This window comes from Hylaeus volcanicus, chromosome 6 (genome assembly GCF_026283585.1).
Source record: "Hylaeus volcanicus isolate JK05 chromosome 6, UHH_iyHylVolc1.0_haploid, whole genome shotgun sequence".
Taxonomy (NCBI): domain Eukaryota; kingdom Metazoa; phylum Arthropoda; class Insecta; order Hymenoptera; family Colletidae; genus Hylaeus; species Hylaeus volcanicus.
The window spans coordinates 15,708,278-15,736,230 of NC_071981.1; the positions used below are offsets into that span (position 1 = coordinate 15,708,278).

The window sequence follows — 27,953 nt, forward strand, 5'->3', positions numbered from 1 at the left end:
CATTTGATGAACAAATTCTACATACACGCGTGCGATACATTCGCGCGAGCGGAGTGTGCTGACTCGATTAGGGCGACCTTAATGTCGAGGGTCACGAATACCGCGACCGTTACCGCTCTTCGGATGGGCATCGTTTTACATTTGTTTACTCGCTGCGCTACCAACAATCGTGGCACCGAAGCCTTTGTGCCGTATCAGCTCGTTCACCTTTCATTTCAAAATAACCGAATTCTGGCGGGACGCTGACGAAACTCCGATTCTTGAGGTCCTCGCGGTGCGAACAATTTTTCGAAATTTTTCAATTTAATTCGGAGCAATGGTATCGGATACAAGCGCGCGTTTATTAAGGGTACTGTTCAGGTCCTCGTGGTGTGTGTTATTTGTTTACGATTTCTTAATGTTATTTGGAGCATTGATATTGGATACAGCGTGTGTTTATTAAGGCCGATCGCACACGGGCGATCTAGGTAAAACAAAGATAGTTGAGTAGGTAAAATAAAGAGCGTAAACGGTTTGCAACACTAATTTCAAATCGGTTGCGCCCGTGTGCGTTCGGCCTGAGGGTACTATCACAGAAATGATCTATTTTTAGGAATAGCGATTAGTATAAAGCTAAAAATCATCGATCAAATGGCAAGAAATGATCGTCGATAAATAAATGCGAGAAACGTTGCTTTAATTCAAGAATAATATTTCAAGCGTAACGAGCTCTATCGCGTAGTATATCGGTCGAAAGAATACAATGCACGAGTACAGCGAGAAAAAAAAGGTTACATTATTCAGGCGCTCATTTGACTGTTAAAAACTATCTGCATATTAAGCGAGGTGTTTCTTTGTTTCAAATTTATTCAGCCTCGAGGCAAAAGCGCATAATCGGTTCATGCAGCGATTGCACATGATACGACTGCGTCGATCTTATGTGTTTTAGAATCGAGCACGCGAAGGTGAAGGGTTGTAGGATTTTGTATCAAATATATCTGATTTTTTTTTTATCTTAAACGAAAGTATGGATGCAATTAAACTTCTTGCCGTATTAAAAAGAGAAGAAAATTCTAAAGTCCCTTTATTTTTCGTAATTATCTTTCCTTTGGTAATTATTTAGTTCGCGATCATGTCTGATTATTTTTGCGACCGCGACTCCATTTCGAAGACGAGGTTCGGTTTACCGATAATTAAAGCGTCACCTGCAAATTGAGGTATGATTTTGCAGAAGCCTATACGATCTTGGATCGTTATTCATAGGAGCTTCGCCCACTATGATTGGCTTAGGGGTCGATGACCATGCTACGAACATGTAGCAATTACTAGGGTGTCACTGAAAGGGTTCTACGATGTTCGATCGATCCACCCTGTATTACAGTTATCACGGCTATTTTCAACGTGGCAAATTAAGAGAAATTATACCTCACGGAGTGGCGAATATTAGTCGGGTAACATTTTTTTCTACTTTAAATAAGCCAGGATTAATGGAATTTCCAAGCAGAACAAAGTTCGAGTAAAATAGGACAAATTGAAAGCGTGAATATTTCACACTCTAGCGAGAATACCATTAATTAGTACATCTACGATACACGGTATACGCGACACGTAGCATTTTATCGAGTTTAGGATTATTTGGAATCCTCATGCGCGTGGATTTAAAGCAGATAACGAAGAGATATGTAAAAATGTTTGTTTTGTTGTATCATAGATACAATGTGGCAAGAGCGTTAATTGGAAATTTCTAGCGAAACAATGGAAACGGTTTCTGAAAATGTTTCGATTTTTTTGTTTATTTTATTTTTAAATTCATAGACATCTCGCGTTTAAGTAATTCGATGAAAAGTTCGTAACGATCTGTCTCGCTGCAGTTCTTTTTCGAGCCACTTCAAAGGAAGAATGTTTATTAGAAAATGATATCTGTATCAATTAAAACAAAATTTGAGATAACCGATCGTGGCGTAAGAATAGAAGTCTGGCGTGATTCGCAGTTGAGAAACTGGTCAGTTGATCTTGAACCAAGTAGCTTCGCACGCTTCCAGACTTCCTTCTTTCGAGTACTATATCTTTGGCGAGGAGTATCAATCTTGCACAATAATTAAGTCATTAATCCCTGATAAAAGTACAATTTAAAAGGTTAGTATTATTTCAAAGAAGCGCTATTATTTAAAATGAAGATTCAATTTAGAACTAGCCCTATCATTTCAAAATATATTTAAAAAAAATTTAATATTCCACAGAAGAAGCCTTATTGTTATTTGAAATAGTAAGATTCTCTCGAACGAGCGTTACTATTTAAAATACTAATATCACTCGATACAGGTATCATCGTCCCGGAATAATAACATTATACAGAACAAGCATTGCGCGTTACCATTCCGAATAGTAACGTTTGTTCTGGTTAACCGCGTGTTTAAAGTATTCATTCGCAATATTCGAAGCGTGCAGCACACGGATGTCGACGTTTAATTTATGTAAGAGCGTTTCAGCGTTCACAGCAAACAGCTCGTGAAGTGGGTGGTACAAGTATTAACCTTCGATACTAATTACTCGAGACGGTGAGAGTCCCGGTTTTTAAATTCGTCTCGCTATCAGATTATCAGCAGCTACGACGGTAAGCGATAATACCGAGCGTAGAGGACCCTCGACACTATCGTCATCCTAGACGACAAATCGAGCCTCGTCATCGATCTATCTTACTTCGATGCGAACGATCCGCGCAAAGTCCAATTTGCCAACGAATTTCGTAGCACGATTTCCTCTTTCCTCCCCGTCGATAGTAATTTCTCTCCTCTTCGGCGAGTACCTGCGAACCGAACAAATCGTCTCGCGTTTGTTTTCCCATCGGACATTACGTAAATGCCACTCTTCCGTTCTTTATTCAGTTTTAATCTGCGAAGCGGAATCGCGTTTGCAATTAAGTAAATAGATAACGCTTCCCGTTGGCGTGTAAGTTCATCGTCCTGACCTTGCGTAATTTCAGGAGTACCATCGTCGTGTGTGCTCCAGACGACGTAAATGATCGCGCGAATCACAGAGATTCTCCCTGGTCACGGTGACGTCAACTGGTAACGAGGAGCTCGGGCCATTAATGCTTTAATGACGAGATCGACCGCGAGATTGTTTTCCTTTGATTGGTCCGTACCACGTACTCGCAGATAAACGATCGAGAACGGAATTCCGATAGCTGGCAACTAAGTGTTTTCCATTAATCGAGACGAAACCCATGACTTTCGAGAATTCTTCCGGTATTCGCCGAGTAAATGCTGGCGTTAACGTAACCTTAAAAAATAGTCACCGGTGGTCCTCTTCTTGCGCGTCGCTCCTTCAACCAGCTCTCGAGTCTTCGTCGCGTTCTTTCTTTACCGCAAATAAATTCGAAACTGAATTATTGCAATAGGTTAATGTTGCGACACTCTAAGTTGCACTGTCGTAAAATTTGTATCTTATTTTATAAATGAGAAGTATGTTAGGTTCAAATGTCCTTATTGCTTCCTCGAGGTCTGGCCATAAAAGGATGTTTTCAACGTTAAATATGAGCTCATACATAAATGCAGTCAATTATTTACAGATGTAGTCTTTTAAGTATAGTAATAAGTTTTTTTTTAAGCATTCTCTATTTCGATGTATCTACGCACATCTATACACATTTCTACATATAACCTAGGTCTCAACTTGGTGGACATTAAGGACGTATAGCGTAACATCTTGCTGATTGTTAGTCTTCTATAATTATTACAATTGTTATAAGTAAAATGTTACGGCTGCTGAATTTCGCACATGTAGATAAATCGTCAGGACTAGGCTGCGGATCTTCATGCAAAATCTTGGCAAACGTACCTACGAAAATTGAACCTAAATAGGAATTTATTTTATTTTATTTTATTATTTGATTTTCTAAATGTTCTAAATGTGTTTATGGATATTATAAATCAATAATAGAATGTCCTTTACAACAGTAAACGTAAATATTATTCCAAAAAATAAGGTATTATTAATTTTTAATAGGGGTCTGAACCTCGTGCACATAGTTTTTCATCCTACGAACGGGCATCGTTCGTTTGACTAATCTAAATCGAATTTCACTTTACACTTTGCACTTTACAAGTTCGCAGCCATTAGCTCGATATTATTCGTGACGAAGGATTGTTCGTCACAACTCTACATATGGTAGAGTCGACGAGCTTAATACCAAGTACGCGCGATCGCGAGATCCATATCGACCGAAGGATCGTCGAAGAATGAGCTCTCACCTCTCGCATACTCACCTGTGTCGGTCGAGGGTCGCGACTCGCTTGTGCCTCTCGAAGTAGAGAAGGGGAAGGGCGAACAACAACCGCGTGACATGTCGTGACATGTCGATTCGAAGGATCGTTGGATCCATCCACAAAAGAATTTACGAAACATTAATACCACACCATAATAAGTATTATTAATAATTAATTTAACTATTGTCAGAAATTAATATTTAGTTGGTGAAATCAACAGATATTAAAATATTGACAAATTTCTGACGATTAATGTCTCGAATGAATACTTATTCTGAACCGTAATTGCTATTAATATTTAATCGAACACCGAATGATACTGTATGTATCGTAAATGTTTAATTATTTCGGATTAAGTTTTAATTGTTCGAATCAGTAGATATTAAAATACAGAAAAATATCTCACGACAAGACGCGTAACGGGACATATTTATGCTGTTATTACCCACCCATTTCATCTCCTCACAGCATTTTTCGCCATATAACGGGACATGAATTTCGACTGTTCGAAAATAAAAAGATTTTGAATCTTAAAAAATAAATAATAAATATAACGTACAAGAATTGCGACAATTTTAATTAGAAGCGTCCGATAGTCGAGAAATTCTGCTACTCTTTTATCAATTTCCCCGTCTCTCGGCCCTTTGGTAACACGTCGAACGATCACGAGCAGTGTGGGTGTTAACCCCGTCACGTTGGAGAGGCGCCTCCGACAAGTCCTCCACCGCCTCCTCCCCCTCCCGGAAAACGGAGTAGTCGACTGATAAATTCCCAAGCGCGAGAACGTGTGCAACGCGGACAGTACAGTAGCTCGAAGATGCGATAGATAGTGGCTCGGTCGGTAATTAGCGGCTGCTGATTGGTCACCTTCCTCGGCATACCCGAGTGCCAGCCGGGGATGAGGGATCGTATAAACACGTCGCGTGGAGGACGTGGTGGGGGCTTATTTACTCGGCGTTCGAGCCATGCTGGATCGACCGATCGTCGACGAAACGGCGAACGCCAGTTCGCGAGTGACACTTGCCGTGATCGCGCGATCCTCTTGAGTGAACTGGTGCGCCCTCTGATTTCTGCTCCGACGTGGAATTACGACGTGTCGAACTCGTGTGTCGTATGTGTTGATCAGTGTTCCCTATTGTTCGGAGACTTCTATCTGCGCGTAGCTACGTAGATTCGCGGATCGATTTAAATAGATCATCTTCTCGGAGGCTTCTACGCGGTTGGATCTGTGTAGATCTTTCGTATTTCCGATATCGATACTAAATTAATCGAATCGTCGTCGACGTGGACGTTAGCGTGTGTGTCACGGATTTCCATCGGTGCAATTCGGTGGGTCGCGAACACGTGGACCGCGCTGACTGACATGGAACATTGCTCGACGGGCAAGATCAGGTACCAAGCCAGAGCGCGTGGATCGATAGCTGCGATCGTCGTCGATCTTCAGTCGGTGCGCGTGGCTCGTTGAGTGGCAGATCGCTTCGGGCCAGCGGTCCTCGGGGATCTAATGGCACCCGACCTTGAGAAAAAGCGGCAGGAACTCAGGAGGACCGGCAGCGGTAACTTAGAATCGGGCCACGAACACTTTCAGATGCTCCTCCAGCTCCAGTGCGCCGGAAATGCGTTGACCGAGCACTATCGACATGGTGAGTCCGATTCGACACCATTTTCGCGGTCAATCGTGCTATCGTTAACCTCTTCGCGACCCCGTGGTATCCATGCGCACCAGTTTCGATAGATTCTTATTGTTATCGCGGTAGCCCCTTTGTCTGTTTTCCTTTCAATCCATTTGCATAATTAGCGCGCATATACGCGCGATTTTTCTGACTATTAACACCGTAACGAATATATACGCTCCTTTACAGCGAAGAATGTCGAGTCTGGGTAGCACGGTTAAAATAAATATCGACGAGTGAGTTAGTAGGGAGTCTTATCACGAAGTAATCGACGCAAGATGTACTTATAGGGTGACCATGTTTTATCAACGCAAAAAGGGACGCGTTAAATATATTCGTATATAAGTTGAAATTCTTATTTCATTTCCGTCTTTCAAAAGTTAGCGGAGTATTAAGTTAGTAGAAGGTTTGAAAATATTTGTGGCTAGTTTTGATCAAATAAGTTGAAAGATGGGGCTATTCTTATTTATAACTAAATTGGATTTTTCCATACTAGAGAAATTCTTGCATGTCGTTTAGTTGTCAAAGATTTTCCAAATAGGCAACTAAGATATTTCTTTTAAACCATTTATTTATGACCAAGTAATTGTGGACTAGAGAAAGAAGTATAATAATATTCACTGCATTTATGTAGAGGCAGATAGGGGCTAGTATATAATAGTATAATAAAGGGTTGATTAAATTCAAGAGTCCCTCTGAGTAAAGCCGCAGTAAACGTCATTTTTCAACTCGTAGGCAATTGTGAAATTAAAAACCAGCTGGTCGAGCTTCAAAGCGGTGTCGCGTGCGCGTATCAGTGTGGCAGCCGCAAACTGAAGGCTTTTATTACGTGGATCAATTAAATAATATGTGTCGCTTGCCAAGATAAACAGACTAGTACAAGTAAGTGTAGCATATACGAGCATAGCCAGTCTTGGTCCCTTTGGATGTAAAGAAATAGCAGAATATTTTAGAAAAATTGTTATAGCGTTATTACATAATGAAGATTAGAAGTAATTGACATTAGGTAGATGACGCAATACAGTTTCCTACATTTTGAATAATTTTATTCAGCTGTCTTTTAATCGCGACGCGCCTTTATATGCCGTACCATTTATGGGATATTTGCACTGGCATAAATGGCCCAATAACAGGTTACATTTCCTCCTTCGACCTGCAAAATGTTGTTGCATATTTCGATGTTGCGGTCGTCGTTTTAATTATTAATGCAAAGTTAATTTATGAATCATGCTGCGAAGAGTAATCAGGAAATCCCCCTAACGAGGTAAATAATACAGATCTGCATCTCAGACAGGAACTATGATGAGTCGTTTTGTATACTTACATACTTTTGAATACTTTCGAGTAAATACATGTAATGTTAATCATATCGAACACTTTTGTCTCCAAATTTGAAAATTTGACTTAACATAGATTCTCTGAGATTTGTTATTGTTTAACTTATCGTGTTTCTATGTGATTTTGAGTTCCAGTAACACGAACACGCTCGAGGCCAGCTTTTGTTGGTTTTGAAAGTCATCTTTGTATTATATCATCGCTCGAGCTTGATTTAAGAGAAATATCTTCGTGAAATTTAACGGGCATGGTCGAGATCTCAGAGGTTTGCAATTGGGATGTACACAGGATGATTAATTGCCGGAATTAAAAAACATTATGACGAATTGCGTGGCGTAGGCGGAGGCCCAGATTAAATGATAAGAGTTTCTCGTTTTCGTTTCATGGATTTCTTTGATATCCATGGAAACACATTCGTTTTCTAGAGTTTATCGACACGAATAAAAACAAAATTAAAATACGTTTAGTAATATTTTTATTGTGTCTAAAAATTTAATCGTCCTGATAAATAACCAACAACCATATACTTTGAAAATTTTCACGTGCTCTACCAATTACTATATGTATACTATTGGATTATGAATAGAATCATTTTTCTGAGAGACTCGTTGAATTTGAAACAAAAAAGTATGAAGTATCCTATTACTTGAAACTTTTTCAGAGATACAGAGCCACATAATGTGTGCACGATTAGTTCTAAAGTTGCTTTGAATGTTGTATCACTGAAACTTTGAATAAATATCCATAATTGAATTTCTCAAGTGACGTAACACGAAAACGTCGCCTCAAGATTGATGGATGTTACAGGTCAAATATTTCTACATTTGTGACAAAATAATTTGTACCTGAAGAGGTTGTAAAAAAGAAAGCACATCACGCGCAAAGTTAGTCTGTGTCAACGTTCAACTATTTCTAGTATTTGTTGCAACAATTTCTTGTACGAGCTTGACATTTTACACCACATCGAGCTCAAGACTCGCGACTGGCACGTTAATCTTTAAGTTTACGCCGAACACTAACGGGTCAAAGCTTATGTCGCAAGCGTCGAGTTCAAAGTTCCGAACTTGTGCCGTACACATCGAGCCCAATGCTCATAGCGTCAACGTGAATTTGATTCTCTGTCACGGTCGAGCTACTCGTTCGCGGAGCGTTTCAAAATTTTCGGGATTTTCGGGTTTCGGACCGTCCATTGTGAAAGGACGTGCTCGTGGCCGAATTTTTGCGAGGATTTCACGGGGAAAGTTTCATCGACGTGTGCTCGTGCCTCTTGACGTAGGACTGACGATTTTATGGGAGCATGTATGGTAATTCGGAATTGTGTAAGATGGAGCTCGCGAACCGTGGACATTTTTTCACGTGACGTTTGGACAAGATATGCTTTTCATTGTACGATAGTATGCATGTTAAACGAAAGGGGGAGTTATAAATCGTTATTTAATTTTAGAACTCCCGAAAACAATATGAGCACTCGTTGCCAGTCATGAAATTCAACGGAACGAGCAATTTTATTATAGAATCTTTTCTTCAAACTATACATTCGAGGAACGTGCTAGTTTTCTGGTTGGCGAGAACAACTGTTTTTGTAGAATTTTACGTTCCATCGTAGGCTGTTAATAAATTCATCGGTAATCGTAATTAGGCGGCGATTAACTTAAGGACTTTATAATGTGTTCTGGTTCGTGCTTGTTACGAAATTTTTCTATCTGCACAGTTAATCTCTGCGAGCAGCTTTTCAACGTTTTCGATTCCACCTACAGGCTTCTTTTACAAAAACATTTACGATTGTGCAAGTAAATGATAGTAAATTAACAGAAATTTAATAGAATAATGGTATCGGTGTACATGTTCGGAAGGAATGCAATCGTGGTCATTGTTCTCTCAAAGTATTTTTAATTCAACAATATTTGATCAGACAATTTCAGATGACTTTCAAATAAGGCCTAACGTACAAGGTCGAAAACATTAAAAAAGATGTTCGCGAAGACTAATTACACACGATTTTAGTCAAGTACTACTCGATACTAAAACTCACGACAAACAGGAAATGTATTTCTGAAGGTGTTTCGAATCGTCTATCTAAAATTACCCATTATGGGCAACATGTCTCGAAAGATTTACTTGAACGATAAGGATGTTTGTGCGTCGCTAGAGAATTTTTTGATCTATCTGTAAATGAGCTTAAGTGATCGCAGACGTAATGGGTTTAAACAATTATGAAGAATGCAATTGTGCGATGTCGACCATGAAGTCGTTCCTAGAAATGTTTGAAAATTGGCCATTTTCTTTCTACGTGATCGTAACGATCGCAAGCTATCGTAATGGTGTGAAGTTTTTATCAGTTAATATCGAAAATTAATTCGCTTGAATCGAACAATTCTAGGATCCTGTACATCGGTAAACGCTTCTGGGAACGTAGGTGAGTCTCTGTTTTGTCGAAGAATCCGAGCATGATGCATCGTTACTGCCGGGATTCGCGCGCATTGCTTGCATTCTTTATGAAATTGTCCGCAATCGTGACGTTCTCTGGGAATCATACTACGCATTTTGTATCTTGACTGGTATAGTCGATACACGATACTCCGTACGTATGTTGTGGAACGTTTCAAGGGATTACTAGACTCTGAAACTGTAGAATTCCTATTGTGTGTAGATTCAGTATAATTTCTTGGGTTGAAATCTACGTTAAATATTTCTAGGATATTATAGTTTTACAAGCTCTCATTCTACTCACGGAATATGTATTATTAATAGGGAGTTCAGTTATATTGTGTCTAATTTCTATAATCAGTTCTAATTCAGAGAAAAAGTAGTTCAGCAATTAATATTAACAGTAAATCGAAGGGAAAGTATTTTATCGATTGATATTAAAAATAATTGAAATTATCAGCTGAGAATTTTCCTAAGCCTGCGCAGAACTTATGGGAATCGAATGAATAGTTAACAGGGTGACACAGTTTCACGAAATGTTTGAGAACCACTGCACTCGTTAGTTTTCTGGAAAATCATTAATCGAGATGAATCTTGTAAAATTCCTTCTGATACAGAAGTTGTCTGGTCGGAGTAATTAGAGTATCGCGTGTTGAAATGAGACAGATGTTTCGCTACTCATTCTATGTAACTAAATACTCGGTAAAAACCAGAAAAGCAACGATAAACGTACAAGGTTTGTTTGATTCCTGACATTTCAATAATAATAGTAAATGCAACCCAGCTAATTCTAACGGAGTATTCTATTTTCCATATTCACAAAAAGAATTCACCGATGATAACTAGTTCCATTCTTATTTTTATTTCTCCTTTTTTTATTCCCATTTTATTTTTGACGTCACGCCTCTAATACTTTTAATCGTACGAAGCTCATCGAAGTCTCATCTATCTTGTTACATAATGTAGATTAAAGAATGTCCTGTACATTTTCCTGATCCAAGGCGCGAAAAGTTTCACGAGGCAAATAAGATACATTTACGTAACCGTTGGAATTTATCATAATAAAAATTTGCAGAATCCTTCTCATCGAGACACGGTTAAAACAAAAAAAAAAATTATTTCTATAGCGCGAAAACTGAAGAAACAAACCATTCGCACCTTTTTACTATACAAAATTAGCATAAAAAATACACCCACCTAATGCAATAAAATATTACCTCTAATTACTGCACTTTCGAGTCCATCTTTTGTCTCTATTACCAAGCTTCCGAGTCGGGACCTCGATAAAAAGGTTTTCACGCCTTCCATTTACGAAGGTCTGGCTATTATTTTGAATACCGTGATTACGATACGAGTCAGCGTTGATCCCGGGATAAATTAATTGTCTATACAGTTGCATTTAGACGAAGAAACGTTTCACTTCCGTGAATTTTGGGTGTTTCGTAACGATTCTCGTCCCTTTCGATAAAATCTCGCGCGCACGTGTTTGGAACATGTGCTTCGCCGCTTCGCGCGAACCTCTACGCGCAACCAGCCGCTCATTAATAATGCACATGTACGCGTAGTTGAGTAATATATGCAGCTCGCTCCGTGCGCTCGACTAACAGTACAGTTGATTCAACTGGCGACGCGACCGGAATCCAATTAAAATAGAGAGCTGGCTTTTCCAGCAAATGGCAATACTTGACTGACTGAATTGACCTTGGGAATACCGGGCATTTTTTTTTTCTTTTTTGTTAAATCGATTGTTAGAGTAAAGTGTACTTTCTGGCCAGTTGATAAAAATTAGGGTGTCCGATAACTAGACTGCGGATCTTTATGCAAAATAAAATCTTCGCGAACGCGGTTACGAAAATTGTACCTAAATAGGAATTTATTTTATTCTGCAAATATTATAACATGAACTTTACTTTCAATCTCTTTTATATTCTTGCATATCGTTTTCATTTTATAGCTTCTCGCACATTGAAATTTTCTGTAAATGCATAAAGATCCGGAGCCTAGTGATAATAAAGTTTTCAACGTATCTCGTAATAAAGAATTTCATGTTGAATATTTCAACGAAATTAACAAATATATATTATGTTTCCAATTACACGCATATTTACCGTAATAATTAATAATGCATATATCGTATTATCATTATTAATTTGTTTGCTACTCAAATTACTCCAATATCATAATTCTGTACCGTACATCAATTTTGTTGAATTTCATTAGGACTGGCTTTTATTTATCCTGCCATTTATTACGTGGATAAGAATATCGCTCATGTTTGTTGTCAAATCGAACGAGTCTGAGTCCGAACGACCTGCTCCACTTTTCGCGATGCTCATTGCTATTCCGTGTTGACACAGTTGTCTCCGCTGATGAAGACGCTAGAGTTTCTCGTTTTCGACCGGACGCGTTCGAGAGTCCAGTTGAAAACTAATCAAAATATCAATAAATACAATCGAATAGCCATCTCGTTAACGTCTCAGAGGATAGTTTCCGTTTCATTCGAACAAGCTCCGCGAACGTGTTTCAGATTATGATACACTCGGACGAAGTTCATTCGGCTTCGTTCCGCGAGTATCAGCTACTACAAAAATCGATGTCCAGTACGCGTCTCTCAGTAAATAACGAGTTCAAATTTCGAAGACACGAGGAGCCACCCGTGTCGACGTCTTATCGCGTCAATGTCATTGTTGCTTATCAATTTTCGAGTGGATTTTCTCTCCCTTTTCCCTCCGAGTTGAGAGACCTGCCCTCGCGGATTTCACAGGCTTTATCTTGGGACTCTTAAGTAGGCTATCGTCGGTGTCATTAAGCGCGTGGATCGTCCGTCGGCCGTGCTCTGTCGCAACAACGTATCGTTTTCGACGGGAATGTTAAAAGTTTCGGAGGGAAGGGTCCGGGCAGCATCTCGAATCTCGCAGAGGGCAGCGGCGAACGACGAACGAAACGAGAAGAAGTCGGACGCGTCGAAGTCGAATCGTAGAAGCTCCGGTGGCCAGTGAAAGTCGAAGAATAGGAAAGTGTCGAACGGTGGACACGGTTAAGAAGGATCGAGATACTCCGTCGAAAGGTTCGAGTTAACTGGTAGAGGTAAAAAAAAAAAGAGAAGTTACGATGTCAACGGTACTTGTCGCGGGATTATCGATACAGATACTGAAACGCGATTTATCTGTCGTGGATTTCAGAAAAGAATGCCGAGATTAGCGAAACTCGTTCTCTTATCTAGGCTGTTTCTACTTGTGAAACGATCCTCTAATGCTAGACGATTTAACGGGGAATTAACTTCGTCCGAGTGTATCATAATCTGAAACACGTTCGTGGAGCTTGTTCGATTACGTGTCTCGTGAAGTTTTACCGTCTGTGATCTTTCGGTTTGTTGTGCGCAGAGGTAAGGATACTTGCGAGGGTCTGTTTCGCGATAGAACTCTGTTTACGTGGAGAACGCGTCTTTCTGGCTCGGTGAAATTACGTTGCGCTGGACATGGTTTGAACTCGATCATTTTACTAAAACTATGATCTAATAAATAATAACGATTATTTTAGTAAAATTTGAGAAGAATCTAACCAACAGTTCGTATTTCGCTTCTTAATTTTGCAAAAGATGGCATCGATAAGATAATTGATTATGTGGGCTCTCGAACGAATCATGAAGAGCAAGCATGAACGCCTGGGAACCGCGAGGGTGATTCTAATTAAAGGATAGCAGCGGAAGTTTGTTCAGGTGCAACTCGACAGTTTCTTGAGACCTGCATTATTTCGTTCAAGAACGAGTACACCGGGCAGCATTAATTCGTTGCATTTCAAGAAGAAATCCTTTGAGCAGTTTGCTCTGTAACTTTCTCCTCAAAATGGAACGATTTAATGCAGTCGGGTGTACAGCTTCTGAGCCCTCTATCAGTATGATCAATACGAATACACAGCGATACCTTTTCATTTATTGGGTTGTCCAGAAAGTTCGTGGCAATTTTTAAGAAACATTCAAAGACACGTTCGAATTTTGATATATATTTATTGAATTATATATGTACCATTTTGTTCCACAATTTTTCCACCTTTTAAGGGGATGTCCACATGTTATTTGTTTTCAACCATTCCGATATATTCAGACATGTACCGCCTACTAAAAATCGGCATGAACTTTCCAGACAACCCAACAGTTCAATGTTTCGCGACAATACACACAGATATTCAATTGCAAGCCTATTAAATTAAACTTGTCGTACCAATAGAAAATACGAAGCATCGAATTGAATTACACTGTTTGATTTTTTTGTTCCGTCATTTCAAAAAGAGCACGTTTGGTAAAACGCTTTACCTCGATAGGTAAAAAGTAAGAGTACAGCGAATCTTCGATTATGGCAGAAGAGTCCCTCCAGTCTTGCTTGTTGTCCCCTCCACTCGCCAAGATTGTGGGAGGTTTTACCGTGTATCGTTTCGCAACGTCGGCAAGAGTACACATGCCCCTCTAAACAATTGATAAACCTCCCTCGGGGTTGAAATAAAGCTCTCTTCCACCTAAGAAAGGCGGAGAGCTTGCAAGAAAAGAAGGTGAGAGCGTATTGCTTCATCCGCTGCGGCGAACGATGCCGATTGTGCGCGATAAGGATCGAGGGAATCGATCGGACGTCGCAGGTAACAATATCCTTGAGACTCGAGAGGCGTCGTAGTTAGCGCGCGGTCCGACGCTCTGTTTACAGTGTAATAGTAACGATGTTTATCGATCCTGTTATCGAGAGTACACTCGCAAATGCACGGAGCTTCCAGCGGTTCGAGGACGAGCCGAGGAGACGTAAATACACGACGTAGGAGAGACAGACGGAGGCCTAATTCCAGAGGAAAAGGAAAAATTAGAGAGAAAGAGAAAGAGAGGGAAGCGCTATCGATAACCCGTCCGAGTGATAAAGCGACGTAGGGTGGTGCATTTTTTTGCCGCGCTTCGAGTTCCAGTGAAATTTATTCTCGTATCGAAACGTCGATTTCGACATCCAGAGACGAGGAAAAGATTAGAGAATGCACGTTTACCAACCCTTGTAGAGTGACTTTAAGTTTGGCCTTTAATGAATGTATTTTCTAACAATTGTTCCAATCTTTAAATATTATAAATGTTGATTTCGAGGATGGAGATGTTTGCATATACAGTGGATGATGGTTAATTGGTCGCCGTTTATTTGAGACAAATACCGAAGAACGGAAACGAAAATTGTTTTTTTCCACGTTTTATTGGGACTGTTTACGCTCGTACAGTTTACAATCTTCAGAATTATGAAGAATTTTTAAAGATCGATGACAACCTTCAAGGCTGCGATGAAGATGAGGATTGTATACATGCAATTGTGAACAAGTTGTTGCAACAAAACATCAAGCAGAAGATTGGGAAAGTGACGATGATGATACTTCTGAGCAAGATCTGGTGACTAATCAGGAGGCTAGAAAATGTATTTTTAAACTAAGATAATATTTTCTGCAAAATGGAAACGAATTCGTTCATTTGCAGAGCCTAAAAAAAATGCGCCAAGTTATGCTTGATAAATTTCTGAAAAAATAATTACATTGCTTATTTTTTATTATTTATTAATGTTATTGTAGTACGTGTCGTTAGCTTCGTTTGCATGCTTAAACACGTTTGTATTCAAAACCGAGTATACATATACGTTCTTCGATAAATCATTTTTGGATCTATTTTTTACGTTGTTTAGATTGTGCCTGTTGAAATTCGCTTTTTTGGGACAATCGCCTAATTGGGACAAACTAGTCCGGTCCTAATGTGCTCCAATTAACCATAATCCACTGTATTATACTTCTCGAACTTCGAACGAAGACTGAATAGAGTACATCGTGTTACATTTCTAAAGACTCCATTTTTTCACTCAATAAAACCCAAGAGCCTCCAACCAAATCTCTCGAAATAGGCACGAGCCATAATCGATGTCAGTACGACGATTATGCTCGCAGAATAAAACGCGTTCGCGACATACAGTGGGTGTAGAATGTATTCGTACACCGATCAATTTTCCAAAAAACTTTTGTGTGAATTTGTAGTTTCTCAACTTCTTTTTTTATAATCAATAATATTTTACATATTCTCGGAAGTCTCTAAGGTAGATATAGTCCAAAGAACATTTACTAGTCGATATAATTTGTGATGTTAACAAAAAAATGTGAAAGGTGGGTAAAAGTATAAAAGCAACAAGTACTTGTACGATTCTTATGACGAACCATTTACAGTACAGTTTGTAACGTAAACAAGTTAGTTTATTGCTCCGTACGAATTAGAAAACATCAAATTTCCAGTAAAGTACTTTTAAAAAAGGCTCTAATTGAAGAATGGAAGAAGATCCCACTTCGAATACCTAACAATTCAAAATCAAAAGGAAATCCCTCGAAGGCAGTATTATATGCTTATAAATTAATGTAAATTTCTTTTTTTTTTTTTTTTTAATGAAGTTTTAAAAATTAAACAGTTGTGCGAATACTTATTGCTTCAATGTTTCTATCGATTGTTTTTTTCTTGTTAATTTCGCAACTTACGTAAATAGCTATTTTTTTTTTGTAATCTATCTATTCTAGAGATTTCCGAGAATATGTAGAATGTCATTGTTCATAAAAAATAAGTTAATCAATTACAATTTTATATAATTTTTTTTGGAAATTGATCGGTGTACGAATACTTTCCACACCCACTGTATACTCCGGTCGCCTCGGATGCGGATAAAGACGGAAAAATGCGGTCGGACAGGAAAACGAGTAATTGTAGAACCGAAGAAATATCAAGAAACAGAGAGAGGGCTGAGAAAGAGAGCGAGAGAGGAGCACGAGGTCTATCTATAGAAGCACGACTACTGGATGGCATAATTGCGTGGGGGTGAAGTTGCAATCGCGAATGCAACTGGTGGTGAGGGGCTCACCCTTTTCGCCTCCTCTGGGTGCCACCGATAGGGGGTGGACAAAGCCGACGTAATGGGCACGTGCACACACGTGCAAGGTGCATCCGTGTGAACGTCGAGGAAAATCACGGGACGATGTCAACGACCCACATCTGTGACGATCTCCATCGTTTGCAACCTCGACGTTCCTCCATCGTCGCCATTCCTGCCTCGTTATTTTCCGCTTTTCCCGAAACCAATCGCGCCGACAGAATTTTTGTTAACCGTTTATAGACGTACACTTTGACGTGCGATGGATGGAGCAGCCTTTGAAGCGGAAGGCTGACAATTATCGCGTATCTAGAAAGCTGGTAATGTTGTTGCAGAACTTTCTCGATATCGAGGTGGAAGACATCCTTCGATCAATCTTCGCTACGCAGGCTTCTTTGGGAATTCATTTTAAGGGAGAACATTCAAGGTTTTTCTCTTCCCACGATGACTGCTTAAATTATTTTTAACGTATCATTTATTACTGTAACGCAGAACGATGCGTATTATTCATGATAAATTGAATTCATCCACTTAAATTTCCACTTGAATAATTACTGGTGTGTATAATGACTATGTTAAATAACTGATACTTTTATGTAGATAAGCTCTATCTATACCAAAAGAAAATTCTTGTTTCATTTGCGTACACAAGTGTTTGAAAAATGACAATGCGCGCGGTTGATTAAAGTGATATTTTTAAGATGCCCTGATGGTCTTGTACCGATCCGATAATGACTAATGCGGTATGTATAACGATCTACTTTGACAAAATTAATTTTGAAATTAACTTTCGAAATCAAGAATTAAACTATTAACATTAAACTGTGGGTCGTAGCGAAATTTTGGGGTCGCGAGATTTTAATGTAAAATATCTAATATTCTCTTTTATTTATGTTATTGCAAAAAAATGCAGTTTTGATGAAAAATAGTGTGTATAATTTTTCTAACTATAATAAATACAATTTTACAACTTTTTGTGCAATTTTTAATATCATATTTTTGTACGTTTTTAAACAAATTCTAGAACTATATTTTTTCATATGTATATATATTGTTACCTAATCAATAAATCGTCACGAAATATTTACGTATCTTTATTTTATATTGTTTGGGTCGCGAAAAAAATCACAATCATAAATGGGGTCGTAAATGGAAAAAGTTTAACAAGCCCTGGTATAGAGTGCAAACGTTAACGAATATAAAGAACACGAATCTTCGGTGTTTTGTAATATTAATTATATCCGCGAAACGGAAATGACTTAAATGTTGCTTCGAGTTTTCCTCGATGCATCCTCGATTCTTGAGAACCGGTATGTGCTCGTGCAATACTAACTCGCAAAATACACCCACGACCGGTTCACGGAAGCGTGAATGTTGGAAACTTAATTTATTTATCGTCTACTGAAATACTGGCGTCTACAGTGATTTTCACACCGATAAAATAAACAGTGAATAGAGACTTCCTACATAAAAGTATGAATTGTCTTACACAGTCGTTACAAAGTCCAAAAAGGACTTCGATCTTAATAAAACGAATACAATTGTTAGACAGCGACTATGAAGTGCATAAACCAAGTATGAAACAAATAATACCATAAATGATAAAGGAGAACAAATAATTTCAAATAAGAAATATATAGTCAGTGTAATAAGTATTCGTACAGGAGCCATTTATTTTAAATTGGTTGCCGTACGAATACTTCTTACACTGACTGTATATAAACTACTTCCTTATAAATAAGGAAGTGAATACACCGAAAGCGTTTTTACACGCAGACGTTTGCGAATCGACTCGCCGCGATCGCGAATTCTTATCGCTCTCCATTCAAACATTTTATCGAAAGTTAATACCAAAAGATTACTATATTTCTATTCAAAATTCATCTATTTATAAACGTATCTAAATACACGTGCACGTCGTAGATTGGTTGCACGTGTAACACGCTATCAGGATAAAATTAAATTGTTTACAAGCGAAGATGGATCGCATGTGTGGTTTACTAATACGCGTTTGCAGCAGTGACTCTAACGCGTACTTAGTCTAATGCCAGCTCAACTTTGATTTACCGTGATTCGCGAAAGCAGCGCGAGGAACTGACAACAATCAGTTCGACTTATCGTTTATCTACGATTCAACCTCTGTGTATGTTAACTTAAACGTCATTGCGAGCCAATGCACAGAGCGCAGCAATTTTCCTCCTATTTATTTTTGTTATAATCGCTTCAATTTCAAATGTCTTCTTAGAACAATTTTTCTCATTAAAGGCTTACAAGTATGTACACAGTTGTATGCATTTTATTTTATGGAAAGTGATGATATGTTCATCGAAGGAATAAATTTATGCAACATTCCTCGCCGCTTAAATTTATCCTTTGATCGCTCCTAGGACATTTCAACAAGGTTAAGTCGGTTTTTATGTTTTCGAAAAAAAGTCGAACACATTGCTTGAGTACTTACAATTATGAGTAATAATACCGTAATAAATTCTACGCGATGTCTATTTCTAGCTTCGGTTCATTTCGTATTCATCGCAGAAACAACGCGTTCCCTCAACTATTACGAAACTGATACACGTCAAGTGAAATTAAGGAGTCGAAGAGTGACAATTTAAAATTGACCGTACGAAATCATAGATACTTTCCCGAAAACATCTACGAAAAGAATATTCCTCCACCTTCGAAATGAATATTACCCATTCGACCAAAGTAATTTTTAGTTTGCAGTCTCCACTCTTTAGTCTAAGCTCCCGAAATTTATTGAAAATATGCCCTTTTCATCGAGAACAGAGCTACGAAGTTAACAATTTTCAAAACTTTTCAAAATCCCCCAAGGCACGTTCAAGTATCGTCAGAAGCTATACAACGTATCACAATTTCAGTGAAATTAAGATGTTGCTCCAAAAAAGCCTAGTTACTCCAAAAAAGTCACGTTACTCCAAAAAAGTCACGTTACTCCAATTTGGGTTGGAAGCAGCCCGGTTCGAGAAGAAGAGAGCCAGATCGCGTCGACCGCTCGCTCCATTCGTCGATCGCGGCGCTCATGTTAATCGCCGCGAGATAAACCCACCGCTTTTTACCCTGATTGAGGCAAGACCACGAACGATCGTCGATCTCGAATTCGGACTTTGTACTATTCGATGTCTGCGCCGACCGATGCTCGTGCCGGAAAAACGAGAATCAAGTCCGATGATTCGCGACTAACAAGGAACATCGTCCAACTCTAACCCGGCGATTTTAATGAAATTTTCCACGCAGATAGAGCATTGAAAAATATATCGTGCATGTTTTTTTTTCTCATCGTTTGATACACGCACTCGAGAGGGTAAAAATTATGAAGGAGGCTGCAACGGAATACCTAGTTGGTTAAAGTTCTCGAGAGCTAACGAAAGTGAAAGAGGAGCGGCAATTTAAATCGGTAACTAAACATTTGTATGGCTATGGAAATTTAGTGTGGAGCGCAAACTAAGTTTAGTATTGTTTTTAAACAGACGAGAAAGCTTGGTAAATACCCAACGTTCACAAATTTCCAGCCAGAAAAAATGTGTTTTACGAGGTATGTTATTTAAAAAAGCGATGGGACTGACTACAGCGGCGTCATCTATGAATCGGTACAATTTTTATTCGGGACATGTTGTTCGTTAAAAACAGAACTTTTTTCATATTGAACATTTTTTTTTTAAACTCTGTTAGCTTTCGAGAAATTTGAGCAAGTAGTAACCTCAGCTGCAATTTTTTAAGGGTAGTTTTCAGTCTTCGACAGATTTATGTTTTTCCGACCTGTTTCGATTAAAGTCTATCCTACACTTTCTCTGGGGGGTAGGAATAACTTGGTCTCAACTTGATGGACAAAATTCAACCTGGTTCTTTATGAAAAAAATATATTCCTTCTTAAAATGTGCAAAAAAACCTGTACAAAATTTGAAGAAGCTATAGTCAATAGAAGCTCAGACAATGTCTGAGAAAAATATTTATGAAAGAACTGAAAGCGGTATCCTTCCTTACATTCCATTCCTGAAAAGGGTTAAAAAAAGATTCAATATGAAAATGACGAACCATAAGAACGTAATTTGTAATCTGCACATCACGATCACTTTAAAAATCGTGATAGCACTCTATCACCAATTAAAACGTAAAACTTTTTCGTATCTCAAAGCATATCAAGGTGGACTTAAACACTTACGTAATGAGCTTCCTTTTGGTCGGCCAGCGAAATTCCGAGATCGCGTAAAAATCGCGCGATAAATCGTTGCCGATGATCGTTACAGATCGTCCCTTGCTCGCGACAACTACTATCTTTCTCGAAAGCTCCGATCGGACATTATATAAGCTGCCCCCGATGCCGTCGATTCACGTCTCGTTTTATCTTGAATCGTTATTCTGACTCGACACGAGCAGCCTTGAACTTCGACACGCGGGACGTGTCATTGTCCGAATTGAATTATTTGTTCGCTGCGATTGCGTATCGTTCGCTCGGAGGTGCGCGACGTCTTCACCGATATGTCACCGTGGAACAGTGTTGGTCATTGATCAATCACGTTTACGATCGACTGCTAAATCAATTGAAAAATTAATTGCAATCGGAGGCACGAACTTCAGGTACTGTAAACTTCGATCGCGATCCAGAAAACGACTTCCATCGAAATTTTCATTAGAATTAAAAATTGCGATTGAAAATTCAGATTACAATTAACCTATACTGTCAATCGAAGACGCATATTTCAACTACGATTAAATTTCAATTAATTTCAACTTGAAAAGCAACATTTCCATCGCAATCGACGAATTATTAGACACTACTTGCGCGAGATAATTAATCCTCCATAATTAACGAATTGAAATTGATGAATTGAATTTACAAAAATTAAAGAGCTCAAACTCGTCTGGTTTCCAACATCTCGATCGAAGCTTATAACCTCGTCCACGAGGATCAGAGGTGTTCGACGAGTCCCGTAATTCAGAGCTTCGTTAATTGCGTCGCACTTGAAATCGTATTACGTACCTTGGACTCAGATTTAAAGTTAGAAATTGCGCGGTGGTGTGCGTTGAATCATCGCGAATTGATCGAATTTGACGTTCTCAGGTAACAATGCAGGAGGAAGGTCGTCAGCGGTGACAGGATCGGTTCAAAGGAGCACCGTCACTTCGAGTAACCGCGCCCACTCCGCTACCAGGAGAATCAGTCATCAGCAACGTCAGCAACAACAGCAACAACAGCCAAGGATACCCTTGGGACCCTTACGAAACTCGGATGATCACGTGTCGAGGGCCAACTCGGCACAGGACGTTTGCGACAACTCGAACGACTCGGGGCTTGGCTTCGAGGAACGACAGCAACACCTCACCACCGCAAACGTTAGTGAATCGCACGAACGCAGTATGATTGATAAATTTCAGATTGCCGCCCGTGATTTATCTCGGATGTTATATTTTGGAGTATTCCTAATCGGAAGGCCAGATTTCGTGTGATCAGTGGAAGACGATAAGTTGACACCGTGGTTTACAGTTTGATAAGAATCGTTGCGGAATTATTAACGGTAATGGCTGTTTGTTTAAACGACAATGAATTTTAAAGTATTCTCAAAGAAAGGAACTTCGTAGGTGGGTCCAAGTTGAGACCGGTAATTTCTAATTATTCGTTTATTCGATCTGCGAGCAAATTCTGGTGAAAAGTAATTGTGCATCCATGGTGCACGACGTAATATAAAATTGCAAATTAGTGTTTAGGTCAAGATGAATGTGTTTGTTCTGGGACAGAGATGAGCAAAATGTTTAAATAACGAATAGAACCAACACACGGATTTATTCGCGATATTCATTTAACACATCGGCTGCCGGGACTAAAACACCTCAAAATTTCTATGAAATTAAAATTTGTCTCGGGATTGTTGAAGGTTAGATAATTTAAGATTCGTCGATGAATTTAATTTTTTAACCCTGCCAAATTCACGAATCCTATCCAAATTTATTTTCATCGTCGCCTCACCTTTGAAATTAATTATTTTATTTCCTTAATGAAAAGTCCTGTGTTAACGTTGCGTGATCAACGTGTTAACTAAACGGTTCAATCGTCACCTATTCACCGTGAAATATTTCATTCCGCGATTCACATTCAAAGTTTCATTCAGCGTGTAACGTATAAAGAGGTGTTTATCATTAATTCTGCGCTCGCAATTTGTATCTAGATAAGAATCTTGCCTGTCTCTGGCTGGTAGACACATTGCATGACGTATTTGCGAAAGCTGTTTGTGTTCGACAGCATTGGAGTTTGTTTATATATCGTAACAACGGGTTATCATCAACACGACAAATCTGCCAGAAGCATCGGACGTGTTTTTATCGACGATTAATGTTCGCGAAAAAGCGTTACGTTGGCGACTTTATCGCGAAATATCGCCGATGTTATCGCGGTCAAAGATGGGCAAAAGTTTGTTTCAATAATAGATAACGGGTAAAAACTATTCATTCGCGACGACAATATAATTTCATTTAAACATTTTAAATTGCAATTTGTATCGAAGAAATGATCGATCAAAAGTTGCTTAACTTTGATAGATGCGTTTGTTATTCTGCTCGAGACAAAGGATCAAGGGTTTGAACGGTGTAGATTTTTTTTATTTAAATTTGTTAGCAATACAGGTTGGGTGTAGATTAGGTCTGGGTTAGGTCGGACTATTTACACGCATCTGGCAATTTTTTGTTATCGTACGATTGAAAACAGTTTAAACAAGCTCGCGTTTGAACTCATTTTTACCAGGACAACTCCACCCATCGATGTTACTCTCGCGAAGATGTATTAACGAATACAAAAATTTGTATTTCCACTACCGATCCGACTTTTGTTTACCCGGCCACCAGTCAAGCGAGTCGACGCGTGTCTCGCGATAATTGAAGATAAACATTGGCGAAGATACATCGATATATCGAAGAAGACCAACACTTGGCAACTTAATCGTGACATTCGACGAAGTAGTTACATTTTTAATTACCCACTGTAACAAATATTTCATTCCCCAATTTAAATTCATGTTTGTACTCAAAGCAGCGCCGATAAATAGTCGTTTATCTTTTATTCGTTATTCAAAATTTTTTGTTCAGACAAGAATTTCACCTATCTCTGCTGCATTTACTCGTTCCATCGAAACTCCGTCTCGCGCGAGTGGCGTAACCGACAAGGAAGACCCAAAGAAAACCCTCTCTTTCTTCCCCGTAATCTGTCCGAGTGTTATTTTTGTATTCGAACGAAAACAATACACAGTCAACGGCCTCGCGGAAGAAATATCGTCGAAAATATCGGAAGTGCGTGCTGGTATCAGCCGAGAGAGTCTTCGTCGAAGAAGTTGCTCTTTATCGTGTTGCACGGACACGAGGAGGGCGATCTTTGATTGACATCGGCACATGCAACGACAATTTATTCGTCTTCTATTGCGTAACCGATCCGATGTACGAATAAAGCGTAAAATACGTAAAGCGCTCTTACAGATTCCATGATTCTTGTATCAAATACACGAATTGCATACAATTGTTTCATGCATTCTTCGGTGCAGTTCCACGTAAAATATTTGTGCATTTAAGTGAAGAAAGAGTCTTTAAATACAAGAAAGAAATAGCAGAAGCAGAATAAATAGAAGAAGTAGTAGAGATAGAAATACAAATGAACAGAAAAGAATTTCAATACTAATTTGAGTAAATAACCAAAATTCAATCCTTTAGAATATTACATAGGTGCTATAATAAGAAAAGTTTGATATACATACAAGTTTTAATATTGTACTCCTTTAAAAGAGTCCCTATTAATGAATCCTACCTGCGCGCAAAGTTCCATCCGCATCGCCACGTAAGGGATGGTACGTCGCGAATCAGGTCATTCCATCTCCAATCCATCGCTCCACGTCTTCCTCTGCGTGTCTGCGTCAACGAGGTCGCATCGTCCAGCCCCCGAAAACGTTTCCCAAGAGACCATCCTCGAAACCTCTGAAGTCTGATGCTTCCCCTCCGGTTACGCCACTGTCGCGCGCGCACCGACTCGTTGGATCTAATGCGATCACTCGTAACGGGTACACGGGATCATCGTTGATTCGACAACGACCACGACACGGAGCCGGGTCTCTAACGGTAGTTGAACCCGTTGGGCGCTCTGATTCGTTAAATTGAGCCGGCAACTTAACGACTACAGGCACAGACACGAGCGCAACGCGTCTCTATCAATCTGTCGTTGCTTAACAGGCTTGGAACGGCGCCGGTGAGGAGGACTCGAAGAGGAGGAAGATGGACATCAAGCTCGAGTCCGAGGACGCGAACTTCGCCTTCCCCGAGGTTGCGAACAACACGAGCCCCGACAGCAAAACGTCCAGCAGGAGAACGTCGAACGGTATAGGGTTGGCCACCATCTCCAGCAGCAGGAACGGGACCGCTGGAAGAGTCGTCGACGGGCCCAGATCTCGTCCAGGCATGGGTGTCCTCAGCAAGAGGCCGCCCACGGCTCACCATGGACCCATCACTCTCACCTCGCAACTATGTACGTAGGTTATTCCATGTCGAACCGAACTTCCACTTTGAATTTGAAATTTTGGTATGTTTGCGAGCATTTGGAGATGTTTGACGTGGTTGCACGGAAAAGACATGCATTATATGGGTCAGAGAGGAGTCGTTTAGGGTCTACGTGAGGTGGATCGCGCGTTACATCGTGGATTTTTAATAAAGGTCATCCAATCAACCATATACGGGTAACTGACTTATAACAAATATTCTTAGCAACGATATTCTTAACACCAAAACAGCTTTCGATAACATATGCCCCTGCCATGAATGAAACATTCTATGTTGCCCGGCAAAAGAAGAGACCTGCTTATTTGTACAGCTGTTCTTGTGTGGCTTTATTATTAAATAGTGCTCTTCTTACGATATATTTTAAATCACGGAATACACGGTCCAAGGCGCTCTTGGCAACAGCCTGTATCTCTTCGGATTCTTAGTCCGTCGACACTGCGAGATAAATATACAGCACACCGTTTCAGCAGATTTTGTTTGTATCTCCGTGGATGTGTAGTTGATGATCGTGTCATAATACCTGCAAAAACTGTCTGTCAAATGTGTGGTGCTTGTTTTATAGACATTGTACTTTCATTTACCAGTGTCTCGTGAATCGGTAATGCGATATGTCGATATTAGCATACCTGTAAGTTGCGATCGAAATTGCAAATTAGTTTTTATCCTCTGTTTTTTATATATATATGGGACAAATGAATTCTGAACAGTTTGATCTACGAGTCGAAGAAACGATTTGTTACATCTGCTGTGTATACAAACACTACTTATTTATTTAGCGAGGCAAGAGACTAATGCTTTATCTTTGTCGTTCGGCCCGTAGATTGAACAGTTGACTTGACCCTTTAGATCGTACGGGATACAAAATTTAATACTTTTCACCTTACTTGAACGTGACAGGAATTAACTCATTTTTCACTATCGCGTGGTTAATTGTAACACGCTTCGCGCTGCGTTGATTTCGAATGACTTTCCACTCAAGCCACGTGCCGAACTTACGTTCATAATTTATGCCTCAAAATGCTTATAAGACTACAGACATCAATATTATCAAGAAAAAAGGTTAACGTACAAAATGCGGTAAGCATGATAATTATGAGGCAATTAATGATATTATGAAATATTTAGTGATAATATTTCTTTTAATAGCGAACATCGCGAACGGTCTAAACGAATTATTATTAGAAACTGCAATGTCTTTCGCTATAAACATCCACTAATACCATCCCTTACCAGTTCGACAGGTCCTATAATTTATTAAATAAAAATAAACATTAATTCTTCAAACAGAAGTACCATAATTAATGACTCCTAGACACGTTTACATATCGTTAATGACTGCAACGTTATTTTTGCCAATTTTTAATTAATACTCCAAAAAAAAAGTGTCCCATTTGACACGAGACGATCCACGTGCGAAATACGTTGTTTTCGAATCCAGAAGGTCGATTTATCACTAACCCTTTTCCCCGTCGGTTTTATCAAACCGCAAACCGCCAGTTGGGTTTATCGATCTCTCGTCTGGAGTATGTCGTTAAACGCGCGAGTTTGACAATTTACTGCCGTTGATATTGTAGCTTTTTGGCGGAGATACCGGCAACCGAGGTCACAGTCGCGAGGCCTCAGCCAAGAGATAACGTCCCGAGATTTTGTTGGATTTTCAGAGAATTTACAAGCGAACTCGTGAGTGGCGTCGTTGTTTATATTGTTAATTGTAACACCGAGTATTGTTAGTTGTAACACCGAAATTTTTCACTCGAGCGTAATCGCATTTCGAGACAGTGATTTCTTTGCAAAGCTCTCGCTCACATCGAGATCTCCGTTAGCAAAAGTAACACGCTGATTTTTATGAAACTTCCAAAACTGTTCAAGACGCGTTATTTTAGTTTTCTTATTAGAATTTATTACAATTGAACTGTTCGGTGTAGCTGTCACCTCCCAATATTTCCATACAGACTTACACAGTACGATAGAAAAAATGCGACTGATGCATAATGATGCTACGCTCCATACTATTAAATAAAAAAATGTATATAATTAACCAGAACCACCAAATATTAGTCCACAAATAAAGCGACCACGATGAACATCTCAAAGCCCGACGTATCGACTTGCAACCATTCCTATTCCTTCACGTTTCAAGTGATATTCTATTTTATTCTTTTTTTTTATCGCATTCAGGTAGCGCTTCCGCGGATGGTAAAGCCCAGTTGCAGATCATCTGCCAGCCAGAGCAGCAGCATCGGGCTCGTTACCAGACTGAAGGTTCCAGGGGAGCGGTGAAGGATCGCACAGGAAACGGATTTCCAATTGTTCGTCTGGTCGGCTACGACAAACCTGCGACACTTCAAGTTTTCATTGGCACGGACCTCGGTCGTGTCGCGCCCCATATGTTCTACCAGGCCTGTCGCGTGAGCGGCAAGAACTCGACGCCGTGCGTCGAGCGGAAAATCGACGGCACCATCGTCATCGAGGTGGACATGGACCCGTCGAAGGACATGCTGGTCACTTGCGACTGCGTGGGGATTCTCAAGGAACGCAACGTAGACGTGGAGCACAGATTTCCGCAGGAGGCTGGTATCCTTCAAGGTCGCAGTAAAAAAAAATCGACGCGTTGTCGCATGGTCTTCCGCACGGCCCTCACGCACCCTGATGGCACCACGGAGACTTTGCAAGTCTGCTCTCAGCCAATTGTTTGCAGTACGTGTCGCGATACGCAATTCGCTTTTTGGACAATAAGTCATACTTTTCATGTAAAAACCAATATTATTGCGTTACATCCTCCTTAAACTCTTCGATATGGTTTATCTAACATA

The 27,953-nt window shown here is 39.6% G+C and overlaps 1 protein-coding gene across 4 annotated transcripts in view; it reads left to right on the forward strand.

Annotated features, from left to right (window-relative positions):
• The window catches only part of LOC128878990 (nuclear factor of activated T-cells 5), a 57,267-nt gene that overhangs the window by 24,873 nt on the left and 4,441 nt on the right, over positions 1 to 27,953 (forward strand). The window contains exons 1-4 of one of the 4 annotated variants that reach the window (XM_054127740.1): positions 5,129 to 5,890; positions 21,674 to 21,945; positions 24,817 to 25,108; positions 27,319 to 27,837. In XM_054127740.1, the coding sequence (XP_053983715.1) occupies positions 5,752 to 5,890; positions 21,674 to 21,945; positions 24,817 to 25,108; positions 27,319 to 27,837 (1,222 nt within the window). In that variant the 5' untranslated portion in view covers positions 5,129 to 5,751. Of the gene's footprint in view, positions 1 to 5,128; positions 5,891 to 21,673; positions 21,946 to 24,816; positions 25,109 to 27,318; positions 27,838 to 27,953 lie in introns of those variants that run through there. The other 3 variants (XM_054127739.1, XM_054127737.1, XM_054127738.1) reach the window with 3 other exon arrangements.